The 27,310-nt window shown below is 40.4% G+C and overlaps 1 protein-coding gene across 9 annotated transcripts; it reads right to left on the reverse strand.

Annotated features, from left to right (window-relative positions):
- On the reverse strand, nucleotides 1-27,165 carry LOC102924668 (uncharacterized). Of its 9 annotated transcripts, XM_076575730.1 has the most exons (6): nucleotides 27,024-27,165; nucleotides 8,840-9,020; nucleotides 7,484-7,572; nucleotides 6,542-6,668; nucleotides 4,145-4,227; nucleotides 1-3,753 (listed from the first exon to the last, which is right to left on the reverse strand). In XM_076575730.1, exons 2-6 carry the CDS (start codon nucleotides 8,862-8,864, stop codon nucleotides 1,909-1,911), a joined length of 2,169 nt encoding a protein of 722 aa, XP_076431845.1. In that variant the 5' UTR covers nucleotides 8,865-9,020; nucleotides 27,024-27,165; the 3' UTR covers nucleotides 1-1,908. The 9 variants fall into 9 exon arrangements, with proteins under 9 accessions (XP_076431845.1, XP_076431849.1, XP_076431850.1 ...); XM_076575734.1 differs by lacking the exon at nucleotides 6,542-6,668; XM_076575735.1 differs by lacking the exon at nucleotides 6,542-6,668 and having other exon boundaries at nucleotides 7,431-7,572.
- Between the last annotated feature and the right edge of the window lie 145 nt (nucleotides 27,166-27,310).

Here is a 27,310-nt window from a genome sequence, read left to right on the forward strand (position 1 = left end):
TTTTGATCCACACCTATAATGCAATGTTTATTCAACATATGCAATAACCAGGTGTCTGTCACACATCATATAACAGAATAAGTAAATCACCATAGAAAAAGTTACAAAAATAAAAGGCACTTAAAAAGTCAACATTCTTTCATGATACTCTCAACAAATATTTAATATATTTAATATAGAAATGATTGCACCTTAATTTGTTAATGACTGTATATGTATGACAAGCCAGTGACTATCATCATAATCGGTAAAAACTCAAAAACGTTTCCTTTAAGATCAAGAACAACAGCATCCCTTATATTCATCATGATACTGAAACTTTGAGCCAATTAAGTAGATTGTAGCCAACTAAGTAAAAGTAGCCAATTAAGAAAAAGAAATAAAAAGCATCTAAATAAGAAAGACAAAAATGTTTGCATATACTGTCATTCTGAATGGAAGTAAAATTGGTAGAGCTATCTGAAAAACAGTGTCAAAGCTCCTCATAAAACTATAAATACACCAACTAAATAATCCAACAAACTGATTATGGGCATAAAAGGAATGCTTACTGAGATATCTGCAATCTATGTTCAATGTAGCAGTTCAATTTATTTCCAACAACAGAGTATGGAAACAACCTAAGTGTTCATTTGTGTAAAGAAACTTCCATAGGAACTGGCAAGATGAGAAATTGACTGTTTTAAGGTGGAAGGCAAGGATGAAACCCAAGGTTCTCCCTTGACCTCTATATGCACACTGTAGAGCCCACACTCATACAGAGATACATGCACACTCACATCACATGGACACATACATACAAAGGTTTTGAGTCTGTTTGTAAAGAGTAGAATGTCTACCCTTTTTGTTTTTAAAGGAAATTCTGTCATGCAAGACAACAGGCATGAAACTAGAAGACATTTTGTTATGTCAAAATAAACCAAAACAAAAACTAAAAATACATTATCATATTTAAATATGGAGCATAAATGGATGAGGTTATGTGTGCATTTAATCCCAGCACTTGGGAGGCAGAAGATCTCTGTGAGTTCAAGCCAGGCTGGTCTACATAGTAAGTTACAAGATAGTCAGAATACATAGTGAGACCCTGTCTTCAAAAGAGGGTGATACAGTCAAACAGAAGAAAAAAATGTAATTGTGGTTATCAAGAGCTAAGAGTTAATGTTTATGAGTTATTGTTAAATGTTATAAACTTTCAGTTACAAGATAACTTAAGAGTTCAGTTGATGAATATAGTTAACAATGTACTTTACCTGAATTTTCTAAGATAGTAAAAATTGCTTCATAACACCAAAACCAAATTACTGTATTACATTTTAATTAAACTGATAATTGTTTTGTGGTGTATATACTCCACAGAATCTTATACATCTTAAATAGATTTTAAGACTGGAAAGTCATTAAGTGCAAATATTAAAAATATCTCAAATACTGAAAATGCAAAAAAATGGTTAAAACAAATTTATAAAACTATCAAGAAAGCCAAGTTTCTGTTAGTATACAAGATCTTAAGACAAAGAAACAACCTCCATATTCTATACACACATATTTCCAAGCGTGAACCACTTCATGTTTATTGAATGTTGATGACTAATGTAAATAATTACTTTCCAACATTTCTTACTTTCACAAAATCCTCCACCGTAGGTAATCAAAGCACTGAGCAAAAATACAATTTTCCACATTGTGTATCAATAGTTTCTCTCACATACTTCTAAAAAGCCCATGAAACAGTGAAGGCTTTCCAGTTCCTGACACTGTGAAGATTCAAAGTGGGTTTATGTGAACTTGATTTTGAACATTCTGATGACTTCCCATACTCTTTAAGTTCATGAAGCATCTTTGCAACATGAGTTCTTTCACATCTTTAAAGCCAACTAGTATATAAATAATCACTTTACAAATAGCTTACACTGATAAGCTTTCTTGCCACTGTGAATTTGAATTCATTGTTAAAGCAATAGAACTTCCTAAAGCAGTCTCTTCATTCCTTCCAACCAAAGAATTTATCTCAAGGGTTTTTATATGTCCTGAAAGATGAGAACTACTGAAAGGTATTCCATAACTTTTACATTTATAGGCTTTCTCCCCACTGTGAATTCTTACATGTTTACTTAGATGTGAGTAAACAGCAAAAGCTTTCCCACACTCCTTACATTCATAGGGCTTCTCTCCAGTGTGAGTTCGCATGTGAATGTGGAGGTAGGAGGAACATGTAAATGCCTTCCCACACACGTTACACTCAAAGGGTTTTTCTCCAGTATGAATTCTCAGATGTGCAATAAGATATGAAGAAGAAGCAAAGGCCTTTCCACACTGGTCACATTCATATGGTTTCTCTCCTGTGTGACTTCTTATATGTTCAAGGAGGCCTGAAGATGTAGTAAAGGCTTTCCCACATTCTTTACAAGTATAGGGCTTCTCCCCTGTGTGAGTTCGTATATGTTTTGTGAGACCAGAACGCACAGTGAATGCTTTCCCACATTCCTCACACTTATGGGGTTTCTCTCCTGTGTGAATTCTTACATGTTTACTTAGATGTGAAGAAACAGTAAAGGCTTTTCCACATTCCTTACATATATAAGGTTTCTCTCCAGTGTGAGTCCGTATGTGATTATGAAGGTAGGAAGAACATGCAAATGCTTTTCCACACACACTGCATTCAAAGGGATTTTCTCCAGTGTGTGTTCGTAAATGTTTAGTAAGACTTGTGCGCTCAGTGAAGGCTCTGCCACATTCCTTACATACATAGGGCTTCTCTCCAGTGTGAGTCCTCATGTGAATGCGAAGGTAGGAGGAACATGTAAATGCTTTCCCACATACTTTACACTCAAAGGGCTTCTCTCCAGTGTGTGTTCTCAAATGTGTAATAAGAGTTGAGGAAGAAGCAAAAGCTTTTCCACAATGATCACATTCAAAGGGTCTCTCCCCCATGTGACTTTTCATATGTTTTATAAGGCCTGAGGTTGAAGTAAAGGCTTTCCCACATTCCTTACATTTATAAGGCTTCTCTCCAGTATGTGTTGGTAAATGTTTACTAAGGCCAGAGCGCCCTGTGAAGGCTTTGCCACAGTCCTTACATTTATAGGGCTTTATTCCAGTGTGAACTCGAAAGTGATCATTAAGGCATGAGGAATTTCTAAAGCATTTTCCACAAACCTTACATTCAAAGGGCTTCTCTTCAGTGTGAGTTTTTAAGTGCTGAGTTAGTGGGTAACACCTAGAAAAAGCTTTCCCACATTCCTTACATTGATAAGGTTTCTCCCCAGTGTGGGTACGCATATGAATATTAAGGTTGGCAGAATATTTAAAACTTTTCCCACATTCATTACATTCATAGGATTTTTTTCCAGTGCATGTTTGACCCATAGCTGGGTTAAAAGCATCACCACACTGTACCCATTTAAAGAGTTTGTCTTCACTGTGAGTTCTCCCAGATGCCTGAGGGTATGACTGACTATCCAAGGCTTGCTGAAATTCACCAGATTTGAGGAATTTGGCTTGTACACATGTTGTCTGATAAGCAGCACTTGCAGCCACACTGATGTCTTTTTCATACTGGCTTAATTCAGGACCTTTGTCTGCAGAAGAGGTTTCCTCAGGCCGAGTAGGAATGGCTTGTCCATACTGAACACAATCATAAATGTTTCCTCTGTTTTGAATACCTTTGTGTGTCAGACTACATGAAGGTTCTTTGAAGTTGTCTTCATGTGGCTTAAAGTCACACAGCTCCTTTCCATTGTGGCTATTTAACTGTTGATTAAAAGAAAATAATAATATATTAAAATTTTTTCAAATTTATTAGTATACTTCACTCATCTAAAGACATGAACATGATGAGGATGAAAGTTTTTCCAATTTTAATTACATGTATTTCACTCAATGTGAATGAAAAAATCCTATTGCAAGAATCTTATGCCTTCTGCTCTAATTCTGAAAGGCTCCCTGTGCTTTCATGAAATTGTTTTAAAAGCCCAATATCTATAACTATAGGTAGGAATACGAGCTTATGGGAACTCAAGTTTCAAACTAGAATTAGAACATCTTTCTAATACCTCTTTATTTGGAAGGATTTTAATGAAATTTACATGAAATACCTAGTCTATTTTAGTGAAGAAAATATGAAATATCTTGTGACTCTTACCAGTTGTATCTCATTTGATATTTTTAACTGAAAAATATCCTGCTGAAACATTGTCCCTCTGGTGTTAAGTCGCATAGCCCATTCTGAAGTTAAACAACAAGAACCATGTAAGTGCTTCCACAGAGAAATAAGCATTAATAATTACACATCTAATTTGAATTTGTAATCATATTAAACAAGTTAAAAACAAAGCTATGTTATGTTAGCAACTTGGCTAGGTCTAGGATTTTACAGGCTGGGATATAGGTCTGTGTCAAAATAAAAGAGGCCCTAGGAGCTAGAAAGATGGTTCAGAGGCTAAGACCACTTGCTGTTCTTGCTTAAAAATAAATAAATAAAACACCCAGATTCGGTCCCCAGGACCCACATCAGACAGCTCACAACTACTTCTGACTTCATTCCAGGGGACCTGACACCCCCTTCTGACTACCACAGGCACCTGTAGGCACAAGGCACACATGAACTCACACAGTCCCATATGCATCACATAAAACTTAAAACAATAATATTTTTAAGAGGCCCTGGATCCAATAGTCAATAATAATGATGATAACAATAGAAACATAAACATAAAATATAATTACAAAGAGAATAGGCAGTCAAAATTTAGAAATGAATGATTTACTATGAAATTTAAATGCACTGGTAAACAGAGACAGTATTATTAAGGGAGGAAAGAAAGATTTGGACTATTGAGATTATAAAAAATTCTAAGTAAAGTAATGGAGTTTGGAAGCATCTCCTAAAACTTTCAAGTCCAATGGCCTCAGCCTCCTGACTCAAGTTTTCACTTCTTGGTAATACACCTTAGTGGCAGAGCACTAGCTTAGCTTGCCATGCCATCCACAGAATTGGGTTGGGGTGGGGATGTCCCTACTGTACTCCAAATAAACTGAACTCCCAAACATTTACCTTGGTGAACTCCTCTCTAAACTACTCTAAACTCTTCTGCCTCCAAACAAGAGTTTGAGCTAGGTTTGATGAGCTGACATCCTATACATGAAGAAAGATGCATTCATGAAAGCAGATCAAGCAAGAAAGGGTATACCTTTCCATGACTTACAAACTATGGTTTCAGAAACAGCAATGAAATACTGCTGAAGACTCCAACATGTAAATACCCCTTTTATAGTCAATAGGTACTGGTTTCTTTCCCTTAAAGCCTAAAGTGATGGTTACAAGGACAAGACAAAACACTAACACTGAGACAGCTCACCAAGTAAAAACGCTTGACACTAAGCATGACCACCTGATTTACCTGTCTGGGACATGGTGGAAGAAAAGAACTCCCACAAATTGACTACTGACTTTTAGATGTGTGCTGTGACAAACAAAAAAATAAATGTAAACAGAACTTTTTAAGCATTAATATTAATCAAATAGAAAAGAAAGTGAAAGAAAAAAATTTTGAGACAGGTTTCTCCACTGTGTGTCTCTAGCTGGTCTAAAACTTTGTAGACCCAGACTGGCTTTAAAATCACAGAGATATACCTGTCTCTACTTCCTGGAATGCTAGGATGAAAGGCATGTGTCACCACATCCACAAGATCTTTGTTATTATGGAAAAAAAATTACACTAGTATTAAATATTTCAGTGCATCAGAATCATATGGAGGAACTGTTAAAACAGAGATGATCAAGGCACCAAACTAAATGTTTCTGATTCAGTTGGTCAAAGGTAGTCTGAAAATGTACTTTTTAGTAGAGCAGAAGAGCAACACTGGTGATTTTAGGACTGTGTCTTAAAAAGCACCACAACTGATTAAAACACAGTAGGGCAGAGTTTGAGACCTCTGTTTCTCTTCTCCTCTGTCTGTCTCTCTGTCTCTCTGCCTCTCTGCCTCTCTCTCTCTCTCTCTCTCTCTCTCTCTCTCTCTCTCTCTCTCTCTCTCTCTCTCTCCTGTTTTTTGCTTTGTTTTGTCTTTTGAGAGAGTCTCTGTATGTAGTCCCGGCTGTTCTGGAGCTCACTATGTAAACCAGGCTGAACTCAAATACAGAGTTGCCTCTGCCTCCCTAACACTGGGATTAAAGCATGTGCCACCATGCCTGGTCTTTTGTTATTGTCTAGCCCTCTGTTATTTTCAGTCCTTAGAACAGCCATCACCAACCCTCAAACACAGAAACCTCATAGGTGAGATGGCTCAGCAGGTAAAGATGCTTGATGCCAAGCCTGACAACCTAGGTTCCAGCTCTACAACTCACGTGATAGGAGGAGATGACTCCCAAAAGCTGTCCTCTGAACTCCACTTGTGGACTATGATACACACACACACACACACACACACACACACACACACACACACACACACACACACCATAAAGTTAAAAAAATATAATTAGAAAAATACACAAATATTTTTGTTCTGTGAGCGTCTACAGGGAATGAGGGAACCTCACCTACTGTGGCCAGGTTCTGGTAGTTCTCCAGCATCACCTCTCTGTAAAGGTTCCTTTGTTTTGTGTCCAATAAAGTCCACTCCTCCTGGGTGAAGTCTATAGCCACATCCTCAAAGGTCACTGACTCCTACAATCACACACACTTGGATTTGAGCCAACTAACATCTCCATCCAAGGTCACAGGAGATTGAGGATGGAAACTCAATGTTACAAAGAGCTGGGAGTTCTCCAGCAGTCTATGCCAGAGTTCAGTGGATAGACCTAGGCACTCTTTATATCCATCTCACTACTATTAATTTTCACTTTCACATCTTACTTTTAAAGACAGGGTTGGCCAGGTTGGCTGACCCTAAACTATTTTCTCACCTTTACCTACCCAGTGCTGGGATTGAAGACATACACCACTAATCTAGTGCCTAGACTCCATCCTTACATCTTTCTTGAAACATCCCATTATCTCACCCACAACCAGACCAGATACTCTTTCTCATTTATTTCCTTCTATTTAAACATGCTAAACACTCTGCATACACTTGATAAATGGTGACAGGTGAATAACGTCTTTCAGAAAGGGGAACATTCATCCTCTTTATCAACTATCAGAACACAATAAAATCAGAAATACACATGACCAGGGTCATGAAGGTGAAGATTAATTACAAATTACTGAAATACTGGAATGATTTCACAGTAATCCTAAACCAATATAAAAGTTTACTTTTCTCATTGACATGATAAAATATATGACAAGAAGCAACTTCAGGGAGGAAGGAATTATTCTGGCTTACAGTTTGAGGGGATATAGTAATGAAGAAATACAACTAATCACTCAGTCCTCGAATAAAGTTTTATTTTGTTCCAGAAACTCTGGAGAAAAATGTCTGCCTACATGGAAATGTGTCAGCCTTATGGGTGTAATGGCAGGATACGCTTTAGTCACACCTGGTAACTATTTGTCAGGCAGTCAGACACCATCCTGTCCATCTCTGTCCTTTCATTATAAAAGTAGCATGGGTCCCTAGAAAATGAACCTAGTGGGGAAAAAAGAAACCAGAGTTATCCATAATTCTCACACTTACAAACATGGATGTCATCCTATCCTAGTTCAAAATCCCCATATAATCCAACACAGGAAATCAATCAATCTCTCTCTCTCTCTCTCTCTCTCTCTCTCTCTCTCTCTCTCTCTCTCTCTCACACACACACACACACACACACACACACACACACACACACACACACACACAAAACTCATCTCGTCTCATCTTATTGCTTCTCATCTCACATGCATACAGAACCACCACACAGTGCCAGAGCAGTCAACCTCAGAAAAAAGGAATGGTGAGCCACACTGCCCATGAGGAAAAGTATATCAGCCTTTTTACAGGTAAAGAACAATAAGCCCTAGAAACAGGACCTATTAACTGTACATGGTAAAGGAACTCATGAATGAAATCAAGTAGCACCCATAACCAAAGGACACATATCAGCAAGCTGGCTTATAAAACAGACAACTTCAGCAACTCTTGCCAATTTCAGCCATCTATATTAGCTATTTTTCTTGTTGCTATGATAAAAATACCCAAGAGAAACAACTTTGGAGGCTGGAGAGATAGCTCAATTATTAAGAGCACTTGTTGCTATTATAGAGGACCTATGTTCAGTTCCTAGTACCTACATAGTAATTCACAGCCATCTATAATTCCGGTTCCAGAAGATCTAATACTTTTATGACCTCCACAGGTCATAAATGGGGTCCACAGACACACATGGAGGCAAACACATAAAAAAAATAAAATGAATAAATCTTTTTAAAAAATAAAAAAGAAGCAACTCAACGGAGAGTTTATTTTGGCTTATAGTTCAAGAGGATATAATCCTTGAAATATACCGGAACACTATCTTCCAGACTTTGAAGGACATGTCTAGGTAATTTATACACACAAGTGGCCAGTGGTGATCTCCTCTCTCTACGGGGGAGCGCGTGGCGGCAGGAGTGGGAGGCTGGCTGGTTCCATTACATCAGCAGTCGACAAAGAGAGAACGAACAGGAAGTAGGGCTGGGCTACAAAACCTCCAGGCCATCCAACTTCCTCCAGCAGAGCTCCACCTCCTGAAAGTCCTACAACCTTTCCAAACAGCACTACATGCTGGGAACCAAGGGCTCCTGTAAATCACTGGGGTAATTTCATATTCAAACCACAGAAGCACCCCTGAGATGCAGCATGACAATACCAAGCCCAGAGCAGCAACACCTATTCCATCTGTACAAGGAGCACACACATGAGCAAGACTTACCATGAGACACATTGATGGCTTCCATCCTGAAAGGATGGTGGTGAAATACTGGAACACTTTCTTCCAGAATTTGAAGGACACGTGTAGGCAGTTTACATATATAAGTGGCCCAGTGGTGATCTTTCCTCTTCCTACATCGTTACTTGCATTCTTGAAGACATGGATCATCAGCAAATCTTATCTATCAATAATAAAGCAGCATAATTAGCTCTCTCTCTTTCTGATGGTGATATGAGTGAAAGCCACTAAAAATGATAACACATCGGCTGGAGAGATGGCTGAGCAGTTAAGAGCACTTGCTGCTCTTCTAGAGGATCTGAGTACAGTTTTCAGCACCCATGTTGGGCTGATCACAAACACCTGTAATTTCAGCTCCAGGTGATCAGGCACTCTCTTCTGCCTCTGTGGATACCTTCATGGGATACATTCACACAGACATTCAGAGACAAAAATAAAAATAAAAAAATTTAAATTAACTATCCTAAGGCTTCAAGTGCTCCTATCATTAGCAACATTAATGTGATTGTCATTCTGTATGATGTGAATATGTGTTGCTCTGATTGGTTGATTAAAAAAAAGCTGTTTGGCCAATGGTGAGGCAGAATAAGGTTAGGAGGGACATTCTAACTAGAGAGAGGAGAAAGAGACCTGAGGAGATGCTGCTGGCTGCCACCAGAAGAAGCAAGATGTAAAGTACCAGTAAGCCACAAGCCATGTGGCAAAATATAGATTTATAGAAATGGGTTAATTTAAGATGTAAGAGCTAGTTAACGAGAAGCCTAAACCATTAGGCCATATAGTTTAAAAATAATATAAGCCTCTGTGTGTTTATTCAGGTCTAACTTTCAGCTGCATTTATGTTCAAAAACCTAGATTCAGAGGGCTGGGGAGATGGTTCAGTGGTTAGAGTGCTGTTGCTCTTGCAGAGGACCTGGGTTCAGTTCCCAGCAACCACATAGTGGCATACAACCATCCATAACTCTAAGTTATCCTCTTTGGACCTCCACAGGCACCACAAATGGAACACAAATACACAAGCAAAACACTCCTACACATAAAATAAATAAACAAATTAAAAAGAAACAAAAGAATCTAGATTTAGGACCAATAAGATGACTCAGCAGGTAAAAGTGCTTACAGCTAGACATGGCAGCCTGAGTGCAATCTCTGGGACCCATATGGGAGACAGAGAAAAGTCAACTCTTGAAAGTTGTCCTCTTACCTCCACACTCATACTGTGACATGAGTCCTTCCCCCATCCAGTAACACATACTAAATCAATAAATGTATAAATATGTCATAAAACAAACAAGACTCAGAAAGAAAAAAACCACAGAATTGTTCCAATCATCTACTTAAGTAATGAACTAAAGCTTTAGGCATTTTGACCCTAAATTCTGATGTGGTAAATGGCACTCCTCAATGGGATCACAATATAGAAGACAATAAAAATTAACACCTGGCTCACTTACTTTTGCTGCAAAAGATTAAAACCAGAACATCAAATGGGGTTGTTTGTTTGTTTTGTTAGTTTGAACCAAGTCTCCTACAGTCCAGGCTGGCTTCATACTAAATATGCAGTTGAGACTGACCCTGAAGCCCTAAGCATCCTGCTAGTACTTCCCAAGTACTGGAATTACATACATCTACCACCATCATGGCCAACTTCAGCATAAATTTACCAAAAAAAAAAAAAAAAAAAAACCTAACTATGGAGCTACCAAGACAGCTCAGTGAGTAAAATGCTTGCTGCACAACCTGGCAATCTGAACTTGATTCCTACATTATACATGAAGGTAGAAGGAGAGAAACAACCACAAAGTTTTCCTCTCTCCTCTCCATGCTTACACCATCTCTCTCTCTCTCTCTCTCTCTCTCTCTCTCTCTCTCTCTCTCTCTCTCTCTCTCTCTCTCACACACACACACACACACACACACACACACACACACACACACACCATACAAACAATAAAAATTGATGAATACATTGTTTGGAAAAAGACACTTAAGAGCTGGAAAACTGGTTCAACAATTAAGAGACATATTGTTCTTATAAAAGACCCAAGTTTGGTTCCCAGAACCATGTCAAGAGGACCACAACCACCTTTAACTCCAGTTCCAAAATATCCAACACTCTCTTCTCAGGACCTGCCCTCACATGCACAAACCACCATGAAGTCACACATGCACACACAAAATTGAACGCAAAAATTTAAAAGAAACATCAGACTATATCTGAAGCACTAATAAAGCCAAACACAGTCCCTATCTATAAACACTGAGATGCATGTTTTGAACTCTATAGTTTTGCTCCTAGCAGAGGGCAGAAACCACCCAGAGGGTATGCTGGCTCATTTTGTGTCAACTTGACAAGGAGGGAACCTCAATTAAGAAGTCCCCATAAGATAGGGTTGTAGGCAGGCCTTGTCTTAGGGTTTCTATTACTGTGAAGAGACACCATGAGCACAGCAACTCTTATAAATGAAAACATTTAAATCAGTGGCTTACAGTTTCATCATGGCAAGACATGGCAGCATGCCATTGGAAATGGTGCTCAAGAAGCTGAGAGTATACATCTTGATCCAAAGGCAACAGGAAGTGAACTGTCTTACTGGCTTGAACACAGGAGACCTCAAAGCCCATCCCTACAGTCACACACTTCCTCCAACAAGGTTATACCTATTCCAATAAGGTCAAACCTCCTAATAATGCCACTCCCTTTGGGGGCCATTTTCTTTCAAACCACCACATTTTAGTCCCTGGCCTCTAAAGACTTGTAGCCATACTACAATGCAAAACTGCATTCAGTCTAACTTCAAACTATAGTCTATCACAGTCTCAAACTTATATAAAAGACTAAAGTTCAAAGTCTCTTCTGAAATTCATGTAATCTCTTAACTGTAACCACCTGTAAAATTCCAGTCAAAAAGCAGACACCAGAATCCATCCCTGGTGCATGAGAGGGCTTTCTGAAGCCCACTACCTGGGATGGGACACCTCATGCAGCCTTGAGGCAGGGGGAAGGGCTTGGACTTACCTCTACTGGATGTACCTCCCCATGGGAGGCTTTGCCTTCTTGTGGGAGGGAGAATGGGGTGGGTTGGGAGGGGGAGGCAGGGGGAGGGGGGTTAGGAAGAGGGAAGAGGGGCATCTTTGATTGGTGTGTAAAATGAACGAAAAAAAATTCTTAATAAAAAAATTTTATTTAAAGCAGATCACATATTTGCAATATATAATGACACAGAATATACATTACTATTCCATGTGGTGATATATTGTGTACCCTAATAAATTTGCAGGTGGATCAGAAGACAGCCACTAGATTAGACATAGAGGTCAGGCAGTGGTGGCACACACCCTTAATCCTATCACTCTGGATCTCTGTGAGTTCAAGGCCACACTGGAAACAGAGCCAGGCAGTGGTGACACACACCTTTAATCCCAGTACTGGGAAGCACAAATGCCTCTAATTCCAGGAAGTGATGTCTGGGCAGAGAAAGGCATATAAGGCGTGAAGAAACAGGAACTCACTCTCTTTAGACTGAGGGTTTTGTAGAGGTAAGAAGTAGTGGCTGGCTGTTCTATTTCTTGGATCTTTCAGCTTTCACCCTGATATCTGGCTCTGGGTTTTTTATTATAAGACCTTTTAAGATTCATGTTACCATTCCAAAATGGAGGAAAGTAGGCATAGTGAAGAAATACTGGACCAAAGCAAGTCTGAAACTCAGCAGGGAAAACTCTGAAGCTCTGTATCTGATGTCAAAGGACTTAGATGGCTCTTCCCTTCCCAACTTGCTGACTGCAGCACACTTCTCTCTCTTTGGCTGGCTCCACATCCTGTCTGAAGCTTTCCTTGGCAGGAATCCCACAGCTCTGGCATCTCCAACATCTTGGGGTCTCCAAGGCAATCCAGGCTTCAACTTCACATGCAATGGCCTCTCTGGGCCTCCGTTCAGGGTCACCCCAACACATTTCTAGCCTCAGTGGCTTTCCTTAGTCTCTCCTTGAGTCTAAAGCTAGAACCACATGGCTGAAGTTGCCAAGTTCTGCTGCTTGCTGGGGCTGGAACATGGTCCTGTTGTTCAATTACATCTTCACTAGCTTTTTGTTTTCAATAGATACCTTCACTGCCTAAGCTTGGCTGCCCTGAAACTGGATCTGTAGACCAGACTGTCCTCAAACCCAGAGATCTGCCTGCCTCTGCCTTCCAAGTGCTGAGATTTAAAGGTGTGCACCACCACACCCAGCCCTAAGCTTTTCTTTAATTCCTTTACACAAGTTGGAAACTTAGCTGGGTGGGATCTTGCCCTAAGGTCATCACTTCCTCTATTCCATTTCTTAATCTGTTTATCTCCTTGAATATAGAACTTAGCTCCATTCCACTTTCTGGTGCTCCTTTTATCCTCAAATTGTACATTTTGTAATTTTCTTTGCTCAGCTTGTTCCTTTTCATTATAAATCTGTATAAGAGTGACCACTAACAATCACACAACAGATACTAAGCTGTTTTGAGATTTCTTCTGCCAACAGAATTAATCCAAAACTCTTCACTTTAGACTCAGGCAAACTTTGTGGACAAGAGCAAAAAGCAGCCACATTCTTCACCAAAATATCACAAGAATGATCACTAATATATTAATATTCCTCTCCTCTGAAACCTCTTGAGACAGACTCCCACAGTTCAAATAACTCTTAGCACCATTGTCTTCCAAGTATTCCACTTCTTTCCTAACCCAAACTCCCAAAGTCCATATTACTCCAAACAAAAATATGGTCAGGCCTATCACAATACCCAAGTCCCTGGTATCAACTTCTGTCTTAGTTAGGATTTCTACTGCTGTGAAGAAATACCATGATCACAGCAACTCTAATAAAGTAAAACATTTAATTGGGTGGCTTACAGTTTCAGAAGTTTAGTCCATTATCATCATGGCAAGACATTACAGCATGCAGTTAGACATGATGCTGAAGAAGAAGCTGAGAGCCTACCTCTTGATCCAAAGGCAACAGGAAGTGAACTGTCTCACTGGGCGTAGCTTGAGCATAGGAGACCTCAAAGCCCATCCCCACATGACACACTATCTCTAACCAGACCACATCCACTCCAACAAAGCCACTTCCCTTAATAATGCCACTCCCTTTGGGGGCCATTTTCTTTCAAACAACCACAGGCATGTAGGGTGTTTTGGTTTTTTATAATTAAGTGATTGATGTGAGAAGGCCCAGCCTACTGTGGGTAGTACCATTCCAGGGCTTGTAGTCTTGTGTGTTTTAAGAAACTGAGTAAGCCATGAAGAGCAAATCAGTAAGCTGAACTCCATGGCCTCTGCATCAGCTCCTGTCTCCAGGTTCCTGCCCAATAGCCTTCAATGATAAACTGTGATATAGAAGTGTAAGTGAAATAAGCCCTTTTGTCTACAAATTGCTTTTGGTAATCATAGTGTTTCATCACAGCAAGAGAAACCCTAACTAAGACAGAGGATGAACACCAACTTATCTTTTGCCCAACATGTGGCTATTTGGTGCTGTTTTCAAATACATCTGCTTATTATTGGTAACTTGTCTCATATATTGAAATTACTTACATTTTTATTTAGTCCTTCAAATTTAACTTTCATATTAGTGAAACAAAAAAATGAAACAGTTTCTATTCTCTAAGGACTCCACCAAACCTAGTCTAATTTGCTCCTTCACATGGATCCTCTTAGCCCTCCCTTCTAGCCCATTCTCATCACTTTGTGTCGATAACCAATATCTAAGAAGTTCTCAACCTGCAACCCCAAGTGGCTACACCAGTCCGGTACTCAGGCAATTTTCACTCTCCTTCCTGTCCTCCATTACAGTCTCTCCAGTTTCACCCCAAGCCTTGTAGCAGTCTGCTTGCAGGCACCTCAATGCCATTCACTGGAGACTCCAACTCTTGGTACAGAGCCAGGGAGCCCCTAGTTATCTAACCCCTGTCTCTCAAGGCTGTTCTCTGTCTCACTGTAACCTCATCTCACCTCCGTCTCTCAAGACTGTTCTCTGTCTCACTGTAACCTCATCTCACCCCCGTCTCTCAAGACTGTTCTCTATCTCACTGTAACCTCATCTCACCCCCGTCTCTCAAGACTGTTCTCTATCTCACTGTAACCTCATCTCACCCGTCTCTCAAGACTGTTCTCTGTCTCACTGTAACCTCATCTCACCCGTCTCTCAAGACTGTTCTCTGTCTCACTGTAACCTCATCTCACCCCTGTCTCTCAAGACTGTTCTCTGTCTCACTGTAACCTCATCTCACCCCCGTCTCTCAAGACTGTTCTATCTCACTCTAACCTCATCTCACCCCCGTCTCTCAAGACTGTTCTCTGTCTCACTGTAACCTCTCTCACGCCTGTCTCTCAAGACTGTTCTCTGTCTCACTGTAACCTCATCTCACCCCCGTCTCTCAAGACTGTTCTCTGTATCACTGTAACCTACCTGCAGGAACTCCTCCTCCCACATTTTTCTACTCCCTACAGACTCTGGCTTTTGGTGAAGACAGAATCCCCTTAGCTCTTTCCCACAGCTCCTCTCAGCCTTTTCTCCTAGCCCCTATCTATTCCTCCCTGCCACCCACAGACCTGCAGAAGCACTCTTTACCAGGCAACCCACAATTACCACACTCTCCTAAGATACAGAAAGGATTAAAAAAAAAAAAAAAAAAAAAAAAAAAAAGGAAGGAACAGAACATCCACCAAACAAAGATAAGACCAGATATCAACACCTAGAATCAGAACCTCCTCAATCATCCTAACTACAGGTGGCTAGATACCAACACACACACACACACACACACACACACACACACACACACACACACACACACACACAAAGTCAACAGCCAAGAAAATATGTCAACACCAGAACCTAGTAACTCTATTTCAGCAGACCCTAAGAAGGCTGGAGTCAAATACTATAAGGTACCATTTATTTACCTTCAGACTTAACAACAGGCTGTAATGACCTGTAACATGGAAAAGCCATAAGAATAACCACTCAAACTATTTTTTGTGATTTATGTGTGTGAGATAATTGAGGGGAGGGGTCAGAAATGGAGTTTCTCTATGTAGCCCTGGCTGTCCTGGAACTGCAGACCCGGCTGGCCTTGAACTCACAGAAATCCACCTGCCTCCTAAATGCTGGGATTAAAGGTGTGCGCCACCACATCTGTTCATTTGTTTGTTGTTCATTTGTTTCTAACTTACTATTTTGTGGACGCAGGGGCATGCATACATACTACAGTGCTCATGTAGAAGTAAGAGGACAAATCAGTTTTTTCCTTCCACTATGAGTCCACTGGATTGAACTGCTGAGTCACAGATCCTAGCAACAGGTGCCCTGTTTCATCTTTCCAACCCTATTTTTAAGTTTTATATAACCATATTTAACTTTTAGGTTGAAGAGGTCCTATATAAATTTTCTTTGGCCAAATTACTTTTTTTTTTTCCCCAACAGGAGATAGCAATCTCATTATGAAGCCCAAGATGACCTCAAATTTGCCATCCTTCTGCCTTAGTTCCCAAATGCTGAAGTAACAAGCTATTACATGCCACCAAGCCCAGCTCAAACTAACTATTGTCATTAGGTTCCACATATCATGGTGTCTTAGTTAGGGTTACTATTGCTGTGATGAAACACCATGACTAAAGCAACTGGGGAAGGAAAGGGTTTATTCGGCTTAGACTTACCAATCACTATTCATCACTGAAGGAAGTCAGGACAGGCACTCAAACAAGGCAGGAATCTGGAGGCAGGAGCTAGTGCAGAAGCCATGGAGGAGTGCTGCTTACTGGCTTGCTCCTCATGGCTTGCTCAGCCTGCTTTCTTCTAGAACCCAGGGTCACCAGCCCAGAGATGAAACCACCCACCATGGGCTGGGCCCTCCCCCATCAATCACTAATTAAGAAAATTCTTTACAGGCTTGCCTACAGCCCCATCTTATAAAAGCCTTTTCTTAATTGAGGTTCCCTCCCTCTCAGATGACTTTAGCTTATGCCAAGTTTGCCACACCAACTCCAGTGTCGTCCATGTGACATGAACAATTATGTCAATAATAGTGGACGGGAAATATGTGTCCCATGGGACTAAGCTCCCTGGAGGTCCCTGGCAGAGTGCCCATATTATGTTTCCTTCTCAAAGAAGATGTACTGTAGATGTAACCAACCGTCTTATTAAATAAGAAACACAGAACCAATGCAAAGAAGAAAGCCAAGAGGTCAGAGCTAAGAGCTAAAACCTTACCCTTCCTCCTGCGGTGGTCCTACCTCTCCGAAAGAGAGCTACTTCCTGTGTGTTTGTCTTTATAAAGACTTTTGGTTCTGCCTTCTCATTGGTTGTAAACCCAACCACATGACCGCCTCGTCACTGCCTGTCTGTACAGACCTCCAGGTCTTCTATGGTTGGTATTGAGATTAAAGGCATGTGTCTCCAATGCTGGCTGTATCCCTGAACACACAGAGATCTACCTAGCTCTGCCTACCAAGTGCTGGGATTAAAGGCATGCACCACCACTGCCCAGCTTTCCTATGGCTTGCTAATAGCTCTAACCCCCGGGCAACTTCATTTATTAACATACAAATAACATTTTAGTATAAAATAAAATATCACCATAATGTACTTCACAGATCATGAGCTCCCTGGGCTATGGGTTCTGTATAACTGCTTTTCTAATAATGTTCTAATTAATCTATGAAACACAACCAAAATTAATGAATGCTTGGGTTGTGAACTATGGAGGAAAGGGGAAGCTGAACATGGATCTTAATCAGATATAACAGAATGAGCTATTTTTTAAAGACCCCAAGCTGCTACATAAAGAAAGTATAACAGTTCAGGCACTTCTAGGGAATGAACACTCACCTACTAGGAATCTAGGAATGCCAACTAAAGTGATTTATGGTAGAAAACGTTATCTCATAGGAGGCAGATGGTGGACCCCTCTGTTGAGGAAGTTCAACATGGAAAACTTAAAGACTACAACAAAACCCCTTCCCCTTACAGGCATAAAAGTACAAGAGTCCATATTCCAACAGGTAAAAAGGTTTTATATTAAAAGAGATATGTGGTGGAAGAACTGAAGAAAGACTGCCATAAAACCCTGTTCTTTCCTTAAGAAAAGCATAATTCTGCCAGGTGGTCAAGGTAAGCCTGGGTAACAATTATCTGAAAAACAACAGCACTGGTGCACTTAAAATAATTCTGGCCATATGCAATATCTTTACTGTGTAAATGTCCCATCTGCCTAAATCTTAGTCTCCTGTCTCTGTTACATTGTTCAAAGTGTAACTTGGGGCTAGGATCTGAAAGAGATTTAAGGATGAACGCATATGTGAAATGCATAAGCCTAAAATATATGTAAGTTAGAAAGATCGTCTATTCATGGCCAGCTCCTCTTCCGACATTAGCCAGAGCCAGACTCGCACTATCATTAAAGAGCTTTCTCATCTTTTCTATGTGTAAAGTGAATTCTCGTGGTGAGATGGGGATGGAATGGGGGTGTTCCTGACACAAAGACCATCATGTGATACTAAGAATCAAACCCAGGTCCTCTGGAAGAGCACCAGTGAGTACTTAACCACTGAGTCATCTTTCTAGCACCTATCAAGCCAATTTGTAAATGACAAAAACTGACTTTACAACCCTAGAAGCTGAGGTAGGAGAGGACAGTGAATATTAGAATTCCTAGCCACTCCCCCAGCTACAGGTGTAAAGATTATGTCCTTAATTATGTCACCAGCCTGCAATGGTGTCCCAGCCTAAAAAGCGGGCAAGCCCACTGTGCATTCCCTTTTCCGTTCTCTCTCCTTCCGTCTGTTCTGTCCTCTCTCTCTCTCTCTCTCTCTCTCTCTCTCTCTCTCTCTCTCTTTCTCCCCCCTCCCTCTCTCTCCCTCTCTCCCTCTCTCTCCCAATAAAGCTCTAAAAGGGTAACTATAGCTCATGATTTTTCCGCCAACCAGCACTCTCCTCAGTCGGCATGGCCGCCGTCATAACACAAAACGTCCAGGAAATTTGGGACACGATAAAAAGACAAAACCTAAGAATAATAGGGATAGAAGAAGAAGAAGAATACCAGCTCAAAAGCACAGAAAATATATTCAACAAAATCATAGAAGAAAACTTTCCTAACCTAAAGAAAGAAATACCTATGAAGATACAAGAAGCTTACAGAACACCGAATAGGCTGGATCCAAAAAAAAAAAAAAGTCCCCTCACCACATAATAATCAAAACACTAAACACACAGAACAAAGAAAAAATATTAAGAGCCGCAAAGGAAAAAGACCAAGTAACATATAAAGGCAAACCCACCAAAATAACACCAGACTTCTCAATAGAGACTATGAAAGCTAGAAGGTCATGGACAAATTTTATGCAGACACTAAGAGACCACGGATGCCAACCCAGACTATTATACCCAGCAAAACTCTCAATCACCATAGGCAGAGTAAACAGAATATTCCAGGATAAAACCAGATTTAATCAATACCTGTCCACAAACCCAGCCCTACAGAAAGCACAAGAAGGGAAAATCCAACCCAAAGGAGCTAAACACATCCATGAAAAATCAAGCAATAGATAATCCCACACCAACATACACCAAAGAAGGACAACACAACACAACCACACACACAAAAAAAACAGGAATTAACAATCACTGGTCATTAATATCCATCAATATCAATGGTCTAAACTCACCTATAAAAAGACACAGGCTAACAGAATGGATAAGAAAACAGGACTCATCTGTGGTGATAATCTAATTGTACTGAATTATTATTCTGATTGTATGTTAATAAATAAAGTTGTCTGGGAGTCAGAGCTATTAGAGCCATAGCAAGAGTGTGGCGGTGGTGGCACACGCCTTTAATCCCATAGATATCTGTGTGTTCAGGGTCAGAGCTATTAGAGCCATAGCAAGAGTGTGGCGGTGGTGGCACATGCCTTTAATCCCATAAGATCTCTGTGTGTTCAGGGATACAGCCAGCATTGGAGACATATGCCTTTAAGACCTAGGGGGCTGTACATTCAGACAGTGACGAGGCAGTCATGTGTTTGGGTTTACAACCAATGAGAAGGCAGAACAACATACTTTAAAAAAACGAACCGACAGGAAGTAGGTCTCTTTTCGCGAAGCTGGGACAGCAGGAGGAAGGGTGAGATTTTAGCTCTGAGCTCTGACTTCTCGGCTTTCTCTTTTACATTGTTTCTGTGTTTCTTATTTAATAAGACGGTTGGTTACATCTACACTCATCCATCTGCTGCATACAAGAAATGCACCTTAACTTCAAAGACAGACACTACCTCCGAGTAAAGGGCTGGGAAAAGGCTTTCCAAGCAAATGGACCTAAGAAACAAGCTGGTGTGGCTATCCTAATATCTAATAAAATAGACTTCAAACTAAAATCAATCAAAAGAAATGAGGATGGACATTACATATTTATCACAGGAAAAATCCACCAAGATGAAGTCTCAATTCTAAACATTTATGTGCCAAATACAAAAGCACCCACATTCATAAAAGAAACACTACTAAAGTTTAAAATGCACATCAAACCCCACACATTAGTAGTGGGAGATTTTAACACACCACTCTCACCAAAAGACAGATCTACCAGACTGAAACTTCACAAAGAAATAAAGGACCTAACAGATGTGATGACTCAAATGGACTTAATAGATATCTACAGAACATTCCATCCTAACACAAAAGAATATACCTTCTTCTCAGCACCCCATGGAACCTTCTCAAAAATAGACCACATGCTTGGCCACAAAACAAATCTCAACAGAAACAAAAAAAATTGGAATAACCTCCTGTATCTTATCAGACCACCATGCCTTAAAGTTAGACCTCAAGAACAACAAAAATTATAGAAAACCCACAAACTCATGGAAACTGAATAATGCCCACCTGAAACATCAGTGGGTCAAGGAAGAAATAAAGAAAGAAATTAAGGATTTCCTAGAATTCAATGAAAATGAAAGTACAACATACCCAAACTTATGGGACACTATGAAAGCAGTGCTAAGAGGAAAATTCATAGCTCTAAATGCACACATAAAGAAGATGGAGCAATCTCATACTAATGAATTAACAGCACAACTGAAAGCTCTAGAACAAAAAGAAACAAACTCACCCAGGAGAAATAGACGCCAGGAAATAATCAAATTGAGGGCTGAAATCAATGAAATAGAAAACAAGAGAACAATACAAAAAAATCAATAAAATAAAGAGTTGGTTCTTTGAAAAAAATCAACAAGATAGACAAACCCCTAGCCAAATTTAAAAAAAGGCAAAGAGAGAGCACCCAAATTAACAAAATCAGAAATGAAAAGGGAGACATAACAACAGACAATGAGGAAATCCAGAGAATCATCAGATCATACTTCAAAAACCAGTACTCCACAAAAATGGAAAACCAGGAAGAAATGGACAATTTTCTGGATAAATACCACATACCAACATTAAATCAAGACCAGATAAACCATTTAAATAGACCAATAACCCCTAAAGAAATAGAAACAGTCAGCAAAAGTCGGTCCCTAGGACGACTGTGGCTTATAATAAACTTCGGTTTTACTCAAGTACTGAGCAAGCCTCAATGAAACATCTCACTATTAAAATAAGAATACATACTCTATCAAGATGATAATAGAAAAATAAATAAATTAACTAATTTTAAATAATAAAAATAAATAAAAATAGAAAAATTTGAAATATTAAACAAACAAACAAACATTTCACTAAAGTTAAAAATAAGGAGAACTAAGGACTTATCATTCCTCTCCACATTCTATTCTTTCCCTTTTTTATATATTTTAAATTGTTTTATCAGTGGATTCTGCTGGAGTTTATCAGTGGATTCTGCTGGAGGATCTGATGCAGATAAGCACTGGAGGGCTCCTGTTGCAACTCACCCTCTGGACCGATGGAAGGATCTTTCTACTAGCATGTGGAGGAGACCCGATCTAGTGTTGGTGTGGCCCCAGAGTTTGCTTTACGTCTTTCCTCAGGACAATGAGGTTCCTCTTTGGATTCTGAGCACTGAACGCACCCTGTGGCTGCTGCTGAAGCCCAACATGACAGAGACCTAATGGGTCATCATGAAAAAATTTACCCTTCTGATGCCAATGGAGATTGAGAGCCCAATATGGCCAGCTTTGGCAAGCACTAATGTAAGCCTAGGAACAGTAGCAGTGAGATTGGATTCTCCAGAAGAGCTGCCAGCCAAAGCCATGCTTGGATCAAGAAAAACGGGCCTTGGCGGTTCGTGTTCCTGGAGTTGTATCCATGCCAGTGGATATCCACACAATCCAGAAGAGAATTTGACATTGCTGCTGCCGCTGTTGCTGGTATAACAATGGTGCACACCGCTGCTACTGTTTCTGGGATTACCATTTCATAATTGCTTACTACAGCTAGCACAGTGGAGACCCTGGCAACAAAAGTAGCTACCACAGTTAGTTAATCTTTCATTCTATTGGGCATGATAAATTTAATTGAGTAGTTATATACATCTCGATTGGCTTTGAAAATTATAAATTTATAAACTCAAGTTCCAGTTGCTTTTGGGATACTATCTTACAAGGACTCCAACATACAGTATGGCTCGATAAGGAAGGGAATGGCTCAGTTGCCTTTAGCCTACTGGCTATGGGTGAGATAGGACCTCTGTTGGTCTTTTCTGTATCGAATACACAGATTGCAAGCCCAGTGCCACTTTGAGATCTTTGACAGCAATTAACCATGCAGCTCACACACGATTGAGCCGGTATGATAATGAGTATTCAGAGATGGGTAATGTCTGGGGGGCACTCACCACCCTAAGACAGAGCACCTGTGTGGCCTGGGCAGGCGTCTCCATGACGGGTAAGGTAACCTACTGACGTCCCACGCAACCCAAGTCAGAAGCTCATTTCTTAATAAAAGGGGGACCTGCAGGCCCCTGGCCCCCGTTTTGGGTAACTGTTGCCTTGCTTGTGGACCTTGACCTTGATATCCTCCCAATGATAATTCCCTGCCTGGTTCCACCCTCCTGAATGCTTAAGGGAAGTTCCTTGTCTGTGTATCCTGAACAATGGGCGTTAACAGCTTAGATACAAGATTGTAAAACATCAGTAGCGAACTTCTGCCCTCCGCGGTCCTCCCATTGTGCTGTAAGCCTGTAATTAAGACCTCCTACCCCCTTCAAGAAATTACATTCGACATTTAAAATTAAATATATATATATATAATTAAATATATATATGTAATTGAATGAATACTGCGAATGTAATCTATGAATACCACAAATGTGATTAATATCATGAGTGTAATTTTAAAAATTAATTAATTAATTAATTAATTAATTTAAAAAAGAATTAAAACAAACCCACAGCTATGTAAACATTTTGAACTAACAACCTGTAATCAGAGGCTGTAAATCCTGATCCCAGGATGCACGCTCCAAAGGTTGTAAATCCCAATCCAGGAATGCACTCCCCATCCTGCGTATGGTCTTTGCTATAAAAAGATGCTTATAGCCTCATCTCAGGGTCACAGAGCCAGATCCTGATCTAGTTAGAAGTTTTTGTACCCCGCAGTAATGGAATAAAGTTTGCTTCCAGTTAATAGACTTTGGGGGTCTGATCCCCATTATTTGCACAACCCTAGAACCTAACAGTATCTCTTAGGTACCAACAATTCTTTCCTTTCTCCTTGGTATTTAACTAACAAGACAAGCCCCCACTCTACACAGACACAATCAACACCAAGGAGAACAACAGTGTTCTCAATTTCAAGTTCTTCATTTGATAATAATTTAAAGCTAGGGATTCTTAGCATGGTCCTTTTATGTGCCAGGTCTTATACATCGCCACTTGACTCAGATTACTTTCTGGTTTTAAACTAAGGAGACAGGGATGTGTTTAGACTTTAACTCTTGCTAAAATAAACCGCTTAACAAAAATGGATGAATTCAGTCAATCTTGCTTTCAGATTATAGCTATGCCTGAGGAATCCCACTAAATTTAAATATGGCCCTAAAGTCTCAAGCAAATGAATACATACAGAAGAAAACAATAGGCATGCTTTACTTGAACTCTATTCTTGCTTAGATTTCCCATAGTCATAGTCTTCATTATAGAAAAACATCCCATATTGACCATAAATCTTCTAACACAGGAGACAGTAAAATAAAATCAAAGACATTCCCAACTTCCTGGCTTGATAAGATGGTAGCACAGATCCCCAGTTCAAACACCTAACAGAGAAAACATGTTAAAATAAGAACTCTGGGGCTAAATTTTATATTAGAAACCATTTTAGGAGAGTGATAATCTCTATTGTTTCTCCATCTGTGCCCAGCTTTACTTGCTAAAACCAAACATACAGGGCATCTATTAATGGCTTCCTACAATCTTAATTTGGTGGTACTACCACCCAGCCCCCAAGAAGCAATATTCTTGAAATTACTGATTCCATCCATTCAACATCTAGCAATTACTGGGCTCCAGTCAATTTTGTAGTGTTCCAACATGTTCTGTGCCTATTTCAATAGCCTCTCAGCTGGAGATTGCTTCCATATCCACAGGGAAATAATACATGTTTTCTAGGCTACCTAATAGAGCTGTCTTCAAGTACTACTGTTGCGAGCAAGAGCTCACCTTCTTCAGGAACACAAGCATAACACTGCACTGGAGAGTTAATGACCTAAAATAAAGAGTCTGAGAGGACTTGAGAAACCGGACTCTACATACTGATGAGAAAACCTGTCATAAAAGGAAGCCAACAGTGATGAAAATATCTGCAGTCAGGAGCCAAGAGAAACCTGACAAGGTCAACACATGATTAAAAAAACATCTGCAGGCATGTCTTAGACTACCTGAGACTACAAAAAACAACATACAGATAAAATTTCCATCTTTTTTCTGCCTTCTAAAACCCCACCTTGGCACACAGTCTCCACTTCTGCAGTAAAGGGCAGTGTGCTTCTGTTGAGACTGGTCTCCTTCCTTTTATTTACACATTGCCTGTCAATCCTGACATAACAATACCAGTCTTCTCCAAGGAAACTCAGGTGACACTCTAAAAAAGATAGCTCCAATACCTACCAACATTTTGGGAGGAAGGAGGGGTCACTGTCTCCTACTTCCTTCCCTCTTGGCATGACTAACTCTGACATCTAGTATTTTGGACTAAACTATCATTCTTTTCTTCACTTGACATACAAAGATAGGAAAAATACTGCCCCTTACTTAGAGTCCTCATCAATTTTCAGTTACATATTTATTTCCTTGATTAATATTAGGCTTCTCCAATTGTTACAAGCTCCCTAAGAACAGCTATAGGCTGAATTTTGCTGCTTTGCCATACCAACTATTCATGTATATAAGAAGTGAACAAAACATTTAAATGTGTCAAGAAGAGGCTAGGGATGTACATCAGTGGTACCGGAATTGCCTCATATGTGCAAGGCTAAGAATTCAATCCCTTGCACTACAAAATAAATGAACATAGTTATCACAATAGATAACTTTCTGAAGAATGAGCGACTGTTTCAAAACAATACAACAGAATAACTATAACCATTGCTCTAAGCACCAAGAAACTTAAGGACATAATCACTTTCAATGCCATAAACCTTCAAAGGGAGCTAGAGAGGGCTCTTTCAAAGAGCAGATTTACAACCAACTGTAACTCTAGCTCCCTCCTCTGGGGAATCTCTCTTCTGGCCTCTTCGGGTACCCACACACACTTGCACGTACAAGCACACAGACAAAAACATAAATAATAAATCTTGGGGGGAAAACCACCTTTGATGAGGTATTAGAACCAAGAACAACCAAAAGCATATTTTTGAACATGTGGAGAATTTTTTTCCACAAAGGCCATATGTTAATGACATTTTAATATCTCTATTTTTTTTAGATTTATGTGTTTTATGTGTGTTTTGGTTGCATGTATATCTGTGTACCACGTGTGTGTCCAGTGCCCAAAGAGGTCAGAAGAGGGGGTTAGATCACCTAGGACTGGAGTTACTGATGGTTGTCAGCTACCATATGGTTACTAGGAATAGAACCTGAGTCCTCTAAGAGCAGCAAAGGCTCTTAACCACTGAGCCATCTGCCCAGTCCCTAATCTTCTGATTTTATGATGCGTTACCAGACACTTAAAGCTCAATTACCACACCTGCAACTGTCAAACTGTTTCCTTTGAAACAGCTGAAAATTGGAGTTTAAAAAAAAAAAGGCCATACTTACATCAACGACGCTATAAGGCTAATTAGAACTTAATGATTGCTGCATATCCATAGCAAAAAATTATCTGGGATTATGTTTAGTCTCCCAGACTAATACGGTTTAATAACCATCTAATGCCCACCTCTGTACCTGACCTAACAACATTTCAACTGTCAGGTAAAAACTTTGTTCAGTATTCTTAGCAGGACACTAGCCTCCACCAGCCCAATGGGTAACAACCTGTTATGGCCTGGCTGTAACCCAACTTTACCTGGTGTTTCCGCCAAGGTTTTGAAATTGCCTTGATATATGACTTTTGGTCTAGAATTATAAAACGTTCACATTGCCAGGCGTAGTCACCCATGCCTTTAATCCTACCACTCCGAAGACAGAGCCAGGCCAAATTCTGTTCCAGGCCAACCTGGTCTACTCTGGGAGTTCCAGGCCAGCCAGGGCTACACAGTGTCACTCTCGCTGTATAGCCTGGCTCGCAGAAAAATAAAGAAAAAGAAAAAGAAATCATGTAACCACTTCCACACTGGAACATGTTACTTGGGCAACAAATGTTCTCGGGTCATGGTCATTATTTGGTTCAGAATAAACTCTTACTATCTTTGAGGTGAGAGCGATTTTTTTTTTTTCTGCAAAAACAAATCAAACCCAATACTTTAATAGTCTCCACCGTTTCATCCTGCAGGCCCTGCTCTGAACCCCTGTGGGCAGGACCTAAGAAGTTCAGATGGACAGAATGACTGGACACTGTTTCTCATTCAGTACACACGCGTTTACATGAACGCTGACAACTAAGAAAGCGGCTTCCTACCCTAATGTTACTGAGTTTTGGAAACAAGGAACGAAGAGGACGCCGAATTCTGATGACACATTTGTCTGTGAATACAGGGTGGCAACGCTCTCTCGGCGGCTGTCAGCTCGCACTCACTCACCTGAAGGCGCCGGACCCGCCAGCTCCAGAGGACGCCAGACAGAGAACTAACCGCGCAGCGGAGATCCTGGGGGCGCTCGCGGGTCCGCAAGGCCGAGGTCCAAGCCCGCCTCCCCCAGGCCGCCCGCCGGGCGCCGCCTCTGCCGAGCAACCGGACTCCAAACTCGGAACCCCCGCCGGGAGAGACGGAAGGCAACGCCGACAGCGCTTCCGCTTCCGCCTTGAGGCTACAGGACGGCTTCCGGCTCCCGCTCAGGCGGTTTGGAAGACCTTCAGGGGCAGAAGTTC

Source organism: Peromyscus maniculatus, chromosome 7 (assembly GCF_049852395.1).
Source record: "Peromyscus maniculatus bairdii isolate BWxNUB_F1_BW_parent chromosome 7, HU_Pman_BW_mat_3.1, whole genome shotgun sequence".
Taxonomy (NCBI): Eukaryota; Metazoa; Chordata; class Mammalia; order Rodentia; family Cricetidae; genus Peromyscus; species Peromyscus maniculatus.

Excerpts from the sequence above, each read along its gene's own strand:
- LOC102924668 (XM_076575730.1), bottom strand. The coding sequence starts at position 8,864 with ATGGAAGCCATCAATGTGTCTCATG. Across the intron at positions 4,228-6,541 it reads CCAGAACCTGGCCACAGTAG|AATGGGCTATGCGACTTAAC; the intron begins GTGAGGTTCCCT and ends GTTTAACTTCAG. Across the intron at positions 3,754-4,144 it reads TATCAAATGAGATACAACTG|TTAAATAGCCACAATGGAAA; the intron begins GTAAGAGTCACA and ends TTTAATCAACAG.